This window comes from Manis javanica, chromosome 1 (assembly GCF_040802235.1).
Source record: "Manis javanica isolate MJ-LG chromosome 1, MJ_LKY, whole genome shotgun sequence".
NCBI lineage: Eukaryota > Metazoa > Chordata > Mammalia > Pholidota > Manidae > Manis > Manis javanica.
In genome coordinates this window covers 179850512-179863381 of record NC_133156.1, presented here as the reverse complement: position 1 = coordinate 179863381, position 12870 = coordinate 179850512, and the positions used below count along the sequence as shown (strand labels likewise).

General features: G+C 47.2%; 1 protein-coding gene across 5 annotated transcripts in view; it reads left to right on the top strand.

Moving 5' to 3' along the window:
* Positions 1–12870, top strand: part of HK2 (hexokinase 2) — a 55010-nt gene that overhangs the window by 19132 nt on the left and 23008 nt on the right. For all 5 annotated transcript variants that reach the window (XM_017648529.3, XM_017648530.3, XM_037027227.2 and 2 more), the window contains exon 3: positions 9779–9927. In XM_017648529.3, coding sequence (XP_017504018.2) covers positions 9779–9927 — 149 coding nt within the window. The remainder of the gene's footprint in view (positions 1–9778; positions 9928–12870) is intronic.

Genomic DNA, 12870 nt, shown 5'->3' with positions numbered 1-12870 from the left:
TGTTAGAGGGGTGTGAGCAGAATGCACATCAGCAGCAGCATAGGGAGGCGGGTGGGGGCTGATGGGTGGCTGCTAGAGCACAGGGCTGGGCCCAGGGCACATGTGGTGGGCAGGGAGAGTTAGTAGTCAAAGGCCACTCCCCGGTGTGGAGCCCAGCTGCCTGGGGCTGACATCCTCAGAGAAGGCAACAGCCCTAAGCTTTGTCAGTGCGTTCACACAAGCTTGTCTCCTTGACTTCTCCTAGTAGCTCCTTAAGGATAAGGACCTGTGGGGGCTATGAGGGGTCGGGTGGGATAGCTACCCACATCCCAGGGTGGGGAAAGAGCCCACCGCCACTGCCAGGGCAGTGGAGGAGCCAGGAAGCAGAGTCTGAAAACCTGAGGGAGGGGAGTGCACCAAGAAGGCAGCGGGCCACTGGGGAGCCATCTGCAGAGGAGTCCCGGGGCCAGGCCAGGGCTGAGGCTGGGTATGGGGCAGGGCTGGCTCGTTGCCTCATGCCTTCAATATTTCCATCACACCTGTGTCCTTGAGACTTACCTGCATGGGAGCCTCTGTGGCCCTGGGATGTCTCACAAGACTCTGTACCTTCCTACCATTCCTAAAACAAGTATGTTTGTGGTGGCCTTGGGACCCAGCCTGGACGCTGAGGGTGCGACCTTATACAGGATTGTTCTCTGACTGTGTGTGCGTGTGTGTGTGTGCGTGTGTGTGTGACCCCTTCAAAGAGCTCCTTGAGGTGAAGGGCCTCTGCCTGTTCTTAGGTCCCTTGTGTGTCCTCTAGATTCACACATTTACTGTACCTGTCACTCCCTCTGACTGGCAACCACACCCGCTCCTATGGTTTTCATTTAACGTCCTGATACATTTACTAGCTCCTCAGGCCAGGAACCCATGCCTTTTTTTCAGGCACTAGCACTAAGCAAGTACCTTAAATATTTATTAAATATATATTATGGGGTAAAGGCTTTTCTGAGCACCTACATGCAGGAATTCATTTACTTTTCACAGTATCCTAGAATGTAGGTACAAATTTTATCCACGTTTTTTTTAGATGAGGAATTGAAGCTTGGATGTTCAGATAACTTGCCTGAGGCCACGTAGTTAATGAAAGGCTGAGTCAGGATTCAAACTCATGTATGCCAAGGGTCAGGCATCAAGTCTGTACCCCATCCAGTTTCAGCCACAGTCCTGTCAGGAGCCCACCACCATACACCTCAGGGATCTGGCTTGCAGAGGACAATTGCGTCTTAAGAGAAAACACAGGAATAAATGATACTGTTTGATGAACACTCATGGTAGTCTGTACTAGGCTGTTTACATGAATAGGCATTTTACTCTCTATGCAAACTCTTTAAGAGAGACATTCCAATTTAAAAATAAGGCAACTGAGGCTAAAAGGGCTGGTGATTGCCAAGGTCATCTGCGGCCAGTTAGTGGCAGAGGTGGGATTTACGTGAGGGTAATTCTGACTCTATGACCAAGAGGTTCATATTTACATTGACTCATGTTGCTGAACAAATGTTTCTAGAGCAAATCAGATGATGATCTTTTTAAATACATCATTAATATGAGTTGGCTTTCTATAATTAAAATAAGCTCAAGCACCACCCACCTGGAAATCTAATATTCTAGCTTCAAATTCCAATTTAGAAATGGAGTATTTTTGTAGTGTCTTTATCCCCCTCTTGTCTTGGTAAGATTGTTTAGATATAACCATGTCTTAGAAGGCAGAGTGAGGTGAAGGCTTTGCTGTATTGATCATTTGACACTTCCCCACTTTTCTGAATTGTGAATTATTTCCATAGGTGAGTGTATCTCCACTGTCTCTTAACTCCTTAGAAAGCAGAGTATGATGATGATAATAATAATTACATTAAAAAATTATTGAAAAATATGGACTTATTCAATGCCAAGTTCTGCACTATACACTGTATTTGAGCTATCTCATTAATTCTTACAGTGACCCAATGCCTGTTTTATAGAACAAGAAGGTAGATTTCACTAGATTAGGCAATTTGCCCACAGTCACACAGTGGGTAAGGGGAAGTGTTTGATTGTAATCCAGCCAGCGGCATGCTGGTGCTTGGGTCCTTAGGCACACTGCTAGAGGTGCATATTATTGCTTCCCTCCCCCTACATTGCTAGCACAATGCATTAATTCTTCTATTAGTAACACAGACATAGCCATGCAACTGATTTCAGAGAGTTTCCTCTGAGGCTGGTCTTCTGTAGGGCAGCAGTGTGCCAAGCTGCCTTGTGCTGCACTTTTGAAGAGTGAAAACTGTCCTTGAGGAGATAAGGCTTATGGAGATGAAATGATTACAGGATGATACTGGGTAATATAATATACACACAAGATATGATAAAGAGAGACTAGCCTAGTGATAGGTTGCAGGGAGACTGGTAAAACTCTGAAAGGAGGCCTTATCTTGGTTGCTCAGCATTATTATCAACAGTCGTGCAGTAGAGGCAGATCAATAACTGACACACATGCAAGTTAATCAGTGGACTTATATGGTGCCCACAATATAGACTGAAGATTGAATTGATAAATAGCCTCTGTATAGTAGTAGTAGAGTTTGTTAAACAGTTGCATGCACCAGGCATTGTGCCAAACACCTTATGTGTTCATTGCACTGAATCTTGATGAAAATTGTGTGTGTGTCTCTGTGTCCTGGTGAGGGGTGGGGAGGTTCTGGCTTGAGAGGAGGTTATTACTGTTCCCTTGTAACAGATGATGAAATCTGAGTGTCAGACTTTTAATAATTTACCCCAAATCATATGGCTAATACCCAAGTCTGACTACCTGAAAATCTTAACAATCTCAGTATCTACAGTTTTGAAACATAAACATGTTCTAGTCCTTTGAACAATGGTTTCACACCTGTGGAGCTAATGTAACACTTCTCTGGCTGGCACTTATTTTGAGCTTAAGAAACATTTCCTGAGTTTAAAAGGACCAGGATGGTGGTTTCTGATGGCATTCTGGGAGCTTTGGGAGCACTTACAGTGTGTAATTTATGTGCCCCAGGCGCCTCCTTTCCAGCATCTTTATTTTTTTCTCTTTCTGCATTTTGGCATTTAGCATCCTGCTGCTTATAAAATGATTTGAAAACTAGTGACTTTGAAGATCAGGTTCCCCCATTCCTTGACTATATCAGACTCATCATTAGCTGACCATGTGATTTGATACCTTTAATAACATGGAATTACTTTATTCCTGGGCAGTTAGTTTCAAATCAAAATGATTTGAAAACTAGTGACTTTGAAGATCAGGTTCCCCCACTCCTTGACTGTATCAGACTCAGCATTTGCTGACTGTGTGATTTGACACCTTTAATAACATGGAATTACTTTATTCCTGGGCAGTTAGTGGAGGCCAGCTCCATTGTAATGGAGCAGTTGGGATCTTGGAGCTTAAAAAGAGGCTGCCAGATATGGTAGTGATTGTGGGGGTTTCAGTTACATGGGAAATGTGTGCCTGGAAACTTGTGTCTGCCAAAGGGGGTTTTGCTGGATTTCTGACCCAGGAACTTGTTAGTTCTCTTCTCAATCAGAGGCCAGGCCATACATCCTAAGAGTGGTCCTTGGCAGTGGGCTAGCAGGCACTTGAAAACTAAAGGGTAAACAAGGTCTCCCCTAACCCAGAGCCTCTCTATGGAAGAAGATTGGAATGTTGGGTACAGCTGCCTGGGGACCCTGGAAATGTTCCTGCTATTGCAGGGCAGGCAGGAGCAGGTGCCTTTGGGGGCACTGAATTATAGGGCACTTCAGGAGCTGGATGTGAAAGTATGGAGGTATATCTTTGACCTCAAAATTCCAGGCTGCATGCCTCAGGCAGTAGTTGACAAGGAAAGGCAGATGGTCCTGTGGTTGGATCTAACAAGGACCAGGGATGACCAGCTATCCTTGTTTGCCTGGAACTCTCTCAGTTTTATCATGGAACCCTCCATGTCAGTCCTGGGCAAATCTGGGTGGTTGACCACCCTATGTGGTCCCAGAACTCAGGCTTCATCACTGCTTGGCTCAAATCTATCACACCAGTCTCCTCACCAGACTCCCTGGCTAGACCCATAGTCTGCAGTGCAGCCCTTTGAAAACACAAATCTGACTATCTGCTTAAAACCCAAAGTCCTTGGCATTGGCATTTGCTGTTGCTTGTAGCCATGACATAGATGCCCTATGTTGCAACCACTCGGGACATGCCATTCCCTGAGCATGTCATGAACTTCTACACCTCTGTGTACCCCATTGTCTGTCTGGCAACTCATTCCATTCACCAAGGACCTGGCTGTCTTACATTGGCTCCCAAGAAGGCTCCCTTTTCTGAGGAGAAACTATCATTCCTTCTATGACAGTCCTATCGTGGTACTCGCCACAGTGCACCCGACTGCTCCCTGTCTCCCTGGCTGCTCAGGGTCTGGCTTGCATACAGCACCAGGAGCTAAGAAGCTTGGTAACTATCTATTTTTAATGCTCAGTGTTGAAATAACTAATTGCAGAATAGGAAGTATTTTGTTGGCAGGTCCTAGAATAAGTTTGGTGTTTGACTCTCAAAGTAGTGATTGTAAAAACATTCTTTTCATAGTGGCTCCTGTTCCCCATCTTAAACAAAATGAGATCTTACATAGAACTTCATATGTAAGATAGTTAAAATCAGGGAAAAGAAATAAATTGATAGTGAGAATGTGGGGTGTGAGGCTGTGCCGTAACTGGCCTCCCTAGCTTTCGCTAAGGGCAGACCTTGCCACTTCCAAGGATCCCAGAAGTCTGGGATCGCTGTGTAAAAGCCACCTACTTAAAAAGAGGCTCTGGGGTTTGTAGTTCTGAAGAAGCCCTGCAGTGAAGGATCTGGGCTCTGACTCACTCCCATCTTAACTAGGCAGGGAGCTGCCACTTGTGAACACAGTTGCCTGTGACAAAAGTGTATTGCAGCTCACAAATACGCAAGCAAACCAAACCTGTCTGCAAGTCACTCTTAGGGCACTGGTTGGCACACTGCTGGAAGTGCCTGAGGAGAGGAACAGGTGGTGATCTGTTTTAATTAGTGGCAACTACCTAATGATTGAAAATAGATCTAGTTGGGAAATTCAACTGGTCCTTGCCTTTTACCCTCAAAAATAGTGCGGTCATTGTTAGGTACCAGGCCACCTGATAGAGCATTCTTAACACTGTGATGGCCTGCTCAGATACAATACTGATGTATCAATGAAGAGGACAGTGACTGTCATCAGCTTCAGGTGGTTAGTAAAATGCCATTTTAGTCTTCCTCCACTTTTCCTTGAAACAGGTGAGTTCCCAGGAGAAACTGAAACCCTTTTATCTTGCTGACCTGTATTTGAGAAGAGCCTCCCTGGAAGTGAGCAGAATGGTAGTCCAGGATGGGAAATGAGCCAGCAAATCAACTCTGCCAGAGGGAACAACTTGAATCTTAACCATTGGGCAATTTGCTGGCAGGAGGCATGACCTAATACCCACACTGCCTGCGCCTCTTCCCCGTGGAAGCTTGTGTGCTTCTAGCCATGAGATAGGTGTCCTAACATTGTGTCTGCCTCTGGAGGCGGGCACCTTCACCAGAGAGGGTTGGAGCATGGCCAGGGAGGTGGCAGCAGAGGTTTGGTGTGATTGTGTGGGGTGGCATGGATTTGTTCCTTCCAAAAAAGCCTGCAACAACAAGCTGTACTAGGTCCTTGGTTTCTCCAGGGAGAAGGCTGTGTCACCTCTTGCCAGGGGACATGTGTCTGCCACTCCCACTCTGTCTGAGAGCAGTTAGCCGTCCAATAGGCCTAGGGGGAATGGACCACAGTTACTGATAAAGATTAGGACATCTTTACCTTCTTTTTGATCAGTTCATGGCTTATCTGCTCCCATCCTGGATTCTGTGCCAGGTGATCCTCAGCCTGCAGGAACCAGAGTAGTGAGAGGTCTGGGTGTGGTGCAGTGGGACAGGCCTGGCCTTTGGGGTCCTGTTGACTTGAGTTCGAACCATGCATGACCTTTACCAAGTGACTCAGCTTTTGAACCCCAGTGTCACTTCCTCTGCCTTCCAGGCCAGCTTGGAGGCTGCTGCTGGCCTCTGGGTCTTATGCTTTTGGTATTGTTAATGAAGAGTTTCATATTTGAGGATTTATGGTTTACCCGTGAGCAGCCTTCTCATGCACTGCAGTAGACAACTTGGCTAGAGAGGCAGATCTGAATTTGAATCATGGTTTCAGTTACTTGCCCTGAGTCTTGGTTTCCTCATGGGGAAAACTGGGATTGTAGTGCCCAACAGGATTGTTGAGGATTAATGTGATAATGTTCATAAGCAAAGTGACCGTCACTTAACAAATGTTAATTTCTCTTCCATCAGAAACACTTACATGTAGGGCCTTCAGTCAGTAAATCTCCCTTACATCTGCCCTTTCTTTTGATAATCCATATGCCATTGATAAAGTCTAAACTCTGCCCCGGGGATAAGAGAGATGAAGATAGGGTTCTGGGCTTCATTTTTCAAAATAGTCACATAAGAAAAAAGGAGGTGAATTGATCATTTAAGCAAACCTACAATCAAACCTTGCTTCTTTTATTTTAGCAATAATGTTGGCCACATTTAAGAGGAATTAGAGAGATTTAGAAAATGTGGTAGGCTAATATCTTCAGAATTTCTACAGACACAACATAAAACTGAGAAACCATAAATACTTTGACAACAGAGATTAAACATTTCTGCATGGCAAAAATACAATGAACAGAATTTAAAACAGCCAATTAGAAAAAAATCATCGGAAGTATACAATCAAACAAACCTATTTTCCTTAATGTGCAAAGAGCTCTTTCAGGTTATTAAGAAATCAGTGAATATGTATTTTGAAAAGGCAAAAGATGTGGAGGTAAATCATAGAAAAAGGAATTTAAGAGGCCAGTCAAAAATTCAAAATGTCCTTTACCCCTGACCTGATGGCCTTGTATATAAACACCACAGTTGGCATGGGGACATTTTATTTAGCATATGAACCATTAGTGAGCAAATGCAATATGAGATGTTTTCATAATACATTCCTTCAAATACCAACTATAATCATTCTGTAGCATGATCTCCCCAGGCCTTACTGGGTCCTTTGTCATGTGGCTGTGTACTTTCTTAAGAAACCTGCTAAAGGCATGCTTTCTGGCCCTAGTACCTTGTTCCTCCCTGTCCAGTGTGACTGTCCCAGCCCCATGGATGAGGTCCTCCTTCACACCCATCACACAGTCTCTGCTTGGGCTTCTGGAATGTCCCAGAAGGTTGACAATGGAGGCAGGACTTGAGCCACAAGTAGGAGGAGAAGCAGGGATTGGAGGGGCTGAGAAGAACTAGGAGAGGAGTTTATGTAATCAAAAGAATAATAACAATGAGGACAGTTGCCATTTATTGATGGCTTACTGTGTACCTGCATATTCACATATGACATGTCCTACAAGTCAGCATTATGACCTGTGTTCTATAGGTGACATTAAATGATTGGTGAGGCTGCACAGGTAGGGGGACCAGCTGAGCTGAAATTCAAAACAGCCTGCTTGCCCATCTCTAAGGTCCAACTCTCCGCTGCTGCTCCATGAGGGCCTCTAGTGAGTGATGTGGAGGTAACACGAGGAGAGGGGTTGCTCAGGATTTAGCTGCAGGAGTTAAAGAGTGCTGAATCTGCCTCAGCGATCCTAGACTCTGGAAGAAATACAGTCCTTGGCCGTGGTGGTTGTGATCATGTGTGTTTGTAGAGGGGGTGCCGGGGAGGAGGGATGTGGAGGAATGTCTGTTCTGGTGGAGCCTGAAAAGAAAGCAAGGATGACATTCCCTCCTGGGACCCGAGGCAGCATGGCCCAGAATCATGACCCTGGTGGCCCCGATCCAGTGGATTGCAGTGTCCCGGGCAGCAGAGTGCTGATGCTGGCAGTTCATCTGTGCTTTCCCTGTTCATCCCCCATGACAACCACCATGAAGCTTTTCCTGCAGTCTGGCTGAGGTCCCACTACCAGGGAAGGCTCAGACTGTAGTGCCCAGAGAAGTCGCCTATGGCTGTGAGAGGGGCAGAGTCACCCCAGACGGGGTCAAGGTTGCCCCAGCTACCTGACAACTACAGCTGGGGGTTGGGGGGTGCCCTCCAGATGCCTGAGAGGGAACAGGAAGTTAGCACCCCTGACGAAGAATGCCAAAGTGGCTGGAGCAGATGCCAGTGGTTTTTTGGGGACAGATTTCTTTCTCCCCTGGCAATGCTGATTGTGCCTTTTTGTCTGAGAGCTATCCCTGACCCTGGGTGTGCGGGCTTAAGCGTGGTGCCAGGCAGTGCTTGCTGAGAGCCTGTTTGGAACATTTCCAGTGTGTCCTAAGTCCTTGGCACCACGCTGGGTGCTTGCGGCACATTATCTAGTCCTTGCCCTTACAGCAGCCATGCCAGGTATGATGCTCCTATGTTAGAGATGAAGCTCCTGAGGCTCAGGCTCAGAAACTTGCCATGGCCAAACCATTCTGACAAAGGTAAGATGGGCTCCCAGCCAGTCTCTGCATAGCTTTCCCACCAGACCACTGTGGTGTGGAGGCACATGCCCATGGAACCTCAAGTGGATGACATCCACCCCAAGTTAGCCCTTGACTGCAGGGGCTGTGAATGGCCTTAGCTCATTGGGCAGATGGAGCTTTTCTTGGGGCCAAGCAGTTGTTGATGCTGAGGGGACCTGAACAGAATAAACCCTTGTTGGTTCCCTGAGAGCATTTTCTGACCCTTCTACCCATTCCACCTTGCTTCAGTGGCTGACTCCCACCAGGAAATGCGCTGAGTGCCGACTGCCATGCCAATAAGTGAATCCCCCAGGAAATCGTCCAGTGTACTTTGAGAAGGTGTGCAGCAGGGCCAGGGGACATTGGTGGAGCCATTGTGGGTAGAGGAGGCTGCAGAGGGTGTGCCCCGCTCCTCCCTCAGCCTGGCCTGCCCTGCCAGCCCCCAGCCTGGACCTCTGCGCCTCCTCAGCACTTTCATTCTGTGCCATACAATGGAGCATGTCCCTGCAGCTAGCCTTATTGTTGTCTAGAATCTCGATGTTTCCTGTCTGCACTGCTTATTTCCTGGACAGAAGGGCCTTCCAGGTGACACCTAAAGATCTTGCCCCACTTATGTCAGTGGAGTCTCTCCCTCCCCACTCCACCCCAGCTCTGTGGCTTAGCTGAGTGGCCTGACTCTTGTCTTACATACTCTTGGGTCCGCATTCTCTCTCATTTGAATAAGTCTTGGGTCTTGTGCTGGAGTAGGGGGTGGGCATGTGCTTGGCTATTTGCTTGATCTCTTAATTTTAGCCGTTTGGACCCTGTTCCACTCAATCATGTGACCTGTCATCCTGCCATAGGACATGGCCATCACTGTATGCAAACATTAAAAAGTAGATTTTGTGCAGGGATCACAATTTGGCTGAGGGCCCAGGAGCCCATAGTCTTGCAGCACTGTGCTGAGTGTTCTGGGGGCACGAGGAACAAAACTGAGGGGGACTCCAGGTCCAGGGGTTCGTGGGCCCCATGAGCTCAGTGGGGATTTGGCTGAAAGCCCTTGGGAAACTGTCTAATTGTTGATGTGAATTGTAAAAGTAACATGGAAGTGCTTAGCATTAAGAAAAAGAATTAGACAGTGCATAAATGTGTGTAGGAAAAAGTAAGACCTACTGGCCACCCTGTCTCTCAGAGCCGACCTGTGTTTGTGGACTTTGAGTTTTGGTCTCTGAAGTAGTTGGATCTGGGCTTCCCCGACTAACAGCGGCCCTCCTCTCTCTGTAGAACATGGAGAGTTCTTGGCTTTGGACCTTGGAGGAACCAACTTCCGTGTGCTTCGGGTGAGAGTAACGGACAACGGGCTCCAGAAGGTTGAGATGGAGAACCAGATATACGCCATCCCTGAGGACATCATGCGAGGCAGTGGCACCCAGGTGGTTAACCCTCCTCTCAGGGCAGCTGCTTGGGCTCTGGGCCCTCCAGAGCAGATGCTACTCCTTCTCTGTAGTCTGGAGGAAGGAGATGCTGACTGAGGCTTGGATTTCCTGGCCTCTCTCTGTCTGGTGATCCCCTCTGTTCCTGGAGCTCGGGTGGGCATCCTCCCTCATGAGAGGAGCACATAGGCCAGAGAACAGGGAGCATGTGCATGGGCCCTGGGGTCTGGATGTGCTGACTCTTTTGAGGTCTGCTTGCATGGCTGCTTATGGAGGAAAGCCTGCTGTAAGGAGGTTGGACCCACACTCCTGGACACTGGCTTGAGTGCTTCCTTTGAATGGCGAGTCAGGAGAATATATGGTTTGACACTGCCACCTGCTACTGTGGTCATTGTGAAGTCCTCTTTGACTCAGTTGTCAGCATAAAGAAAAACAGAGCATCGCATGAACAGGAAGCTGCCCCTTTGCCTTTGTGGTTCTTGGTTCTCTCTCTTCTTGATTATTTAAAATAGGAGAGGTTTTGCACACAGGGATGGGAGCCTGTTGAGAAAACACCAGCTCCAGCTTTGGAATGTCTGTTCCCCCTGGCACTACAGTGGGCACCATGTGCTTTCACACCAGCCCTGCATCGTGCTTACTCTCACCCCCATATCTTGGTGGCTTTGAGAGCCACGTTTTGCACTCAGCATCTAAACAATGGAAGGAGTGGATGGAGAAGGGATGTGAGATGCAAATAAGAATTCTGTCAGTAAGACCCAGGAAAAGTTAGCAAGGATGGAATTGCTATCATCATGGTCTCCAAACAGGTATCGAGCATCTACTATGCACAGTGCACTGACTCTTAGAGGGAATCAAAGTCCTGGTCCTCCCTCGCCAGGGCTTCAAGCCCAGCTGGACCACTGCTGGACCCCCCAGAAAGTAAGAAATGTTGTATTGAAGCAGAGGAGCAACCATCAGGAGGAGGAGCTGACACAAGATGACCTAGTGTGTGTCAGGCTGAGCAAAAGCACTTTGTATGGATTTCCTCATTTTACCCTCACTTGAGCTCTGTGAGGCTGGGTGCTTCTGTTACCTTCACTTTATAGATGGAGAATTGGGCTTTGAAAGCTTGAGTGACTTGGCCTTACATCACAGGGGTAGGATCACAGGGAAGGGCCAGAGGCAACACACAAAGCCAGGTCGGTGGGACCAGAGCCTGGGGCACACTTCCACGGGGCTCCAGCCACTTTGCAGGCCGTGTGATGTGGCCCAGGTGAGCAGGGCTTCTGGAGTCAGACAACACGGTGGTCCTGGGTCCCGGCTCCCTGCCTCTGATTCAAGAGTGGGATACTCTCGCCAAAGTAGCTGGTCCTCCTGTGGACATGAGATCCCACGGGCCAGGCCCTCTGGGGACTCTGCCTCTCAGGAGCTCCCCCACAAGAGCCCGCTCACAGAAAGGCCCTCGTTACCACTGCAGCGGAAGTATGTGCTGGCTTGCTGGGTGCTGGCTGTGGGGGCAGCCATTGTTCTCTGCTCTTGGGCTTCCAGGGAAACAGGTGTCCTATTTCACTTGCTCTACAAAAGCCTTCCTTGGGGAATTCTTTCTGCTCCTTCCCCAGCTCTTCTGAGTCCATGGATAGGAATCTCTGGAGACATTCCTGGATATTAGCAGAGCTATAGATAAAGATCACTTGGCTGAGTGCTGGCTATGCCTTCTGTGTTTTATACTGGCGTGTGCTCAGTGAGAGTGAATGGAGGAAATGAAATCCAAGTAAGATGCCCCTCCAATATGGTCACCTCTCTGGCCTCAGATCTTAGAAGAGATGGATCCTCCTTAGTCCATTGCTCTGCCCAGCACACAAGGCTACCTCATGAGAAAGGAATTTCGGACCATGAGTAGAACATGTGAGGAAGATATTTTTAGACTATTTATATGTCCTTGGAGGTGGCCTGGAGGGTAAACCTGCTTTCCTGGTTTTGATGCTGGAGTGGACAAGGGAGGCTGAGCCCCGGGACTCTGAGATTTTAGCTCTAGTACAGCTGTCGCCCAGCTCCAGTGTATGTGAACAAAATGTTGTGGTCCAAATTAAAAAAAAATCTATGACACCCACCTGGAAGAAACTATAAAACTATTGTGATAGTAAAAGGTGTCAAATAAAAGGAAAAAATTCTATATAAAAGTGAAGCATAAAGAAAACCGGAAGACAATATAGGTGTTTATTTCACCCTAAGGAAGAGAAAGAATATTATATTCCTTAAAGCAGCAGAAGGTACTTGCAAAAAGACAAGAAGAAAATCCATAGTAGCTATTTTAGTAGTGGAATTACTGGCACTATATATTTTCTCCTCCATATTTACCTGTTTAGTTTTGATATTAGGTCTCAATTTTTTAACTGGGGGAGAACAAATGGATTTAAAAGATAAAATCTCAATAAAACCGGGCCCAAGTGACCAAGCCCTAGACTTGTAAAGGTTTCTGAGGATCTGTGAACCAGAGCAGTGTGGTTCCTGGATCAAGTGTGTCTTTGAGGACATGAACTTCCACCTGAGAGCAGTGAATCTCAAATTGGAATAGCAGTCACTTTATATTTTTCAACTGTACCTTGTGGGAAAGGGAGTGAGCAGGTTCTCAGAATCATCAGGAAAAGAAAACCTTTCTAACTTCATAAAATGATGCCCTTTGAGCCTTTTTATGGCAGGAAGGTGTTAGCTCTTTCTCCCACTATCTTATCCTTAGATCATCAGCAAACAGAAAAGGAGAGAGCCTTCCGATTAGGGGCACAGACGGCCCTGCTGTTCTACTTGAAAGAGGTGTGGGGTCTTCAGACCCAGTGCTGTGCAGTAGAACTTCTCACAGTGCTGGGACTGTTCTGGGTCTGCCCTGTGCCTCATGGGAGCCACTCAGTACTGTAGTGAGCACTTGGAATGTGGAACTGACTTCAGTTTTTAAAAATTCTAATGAAC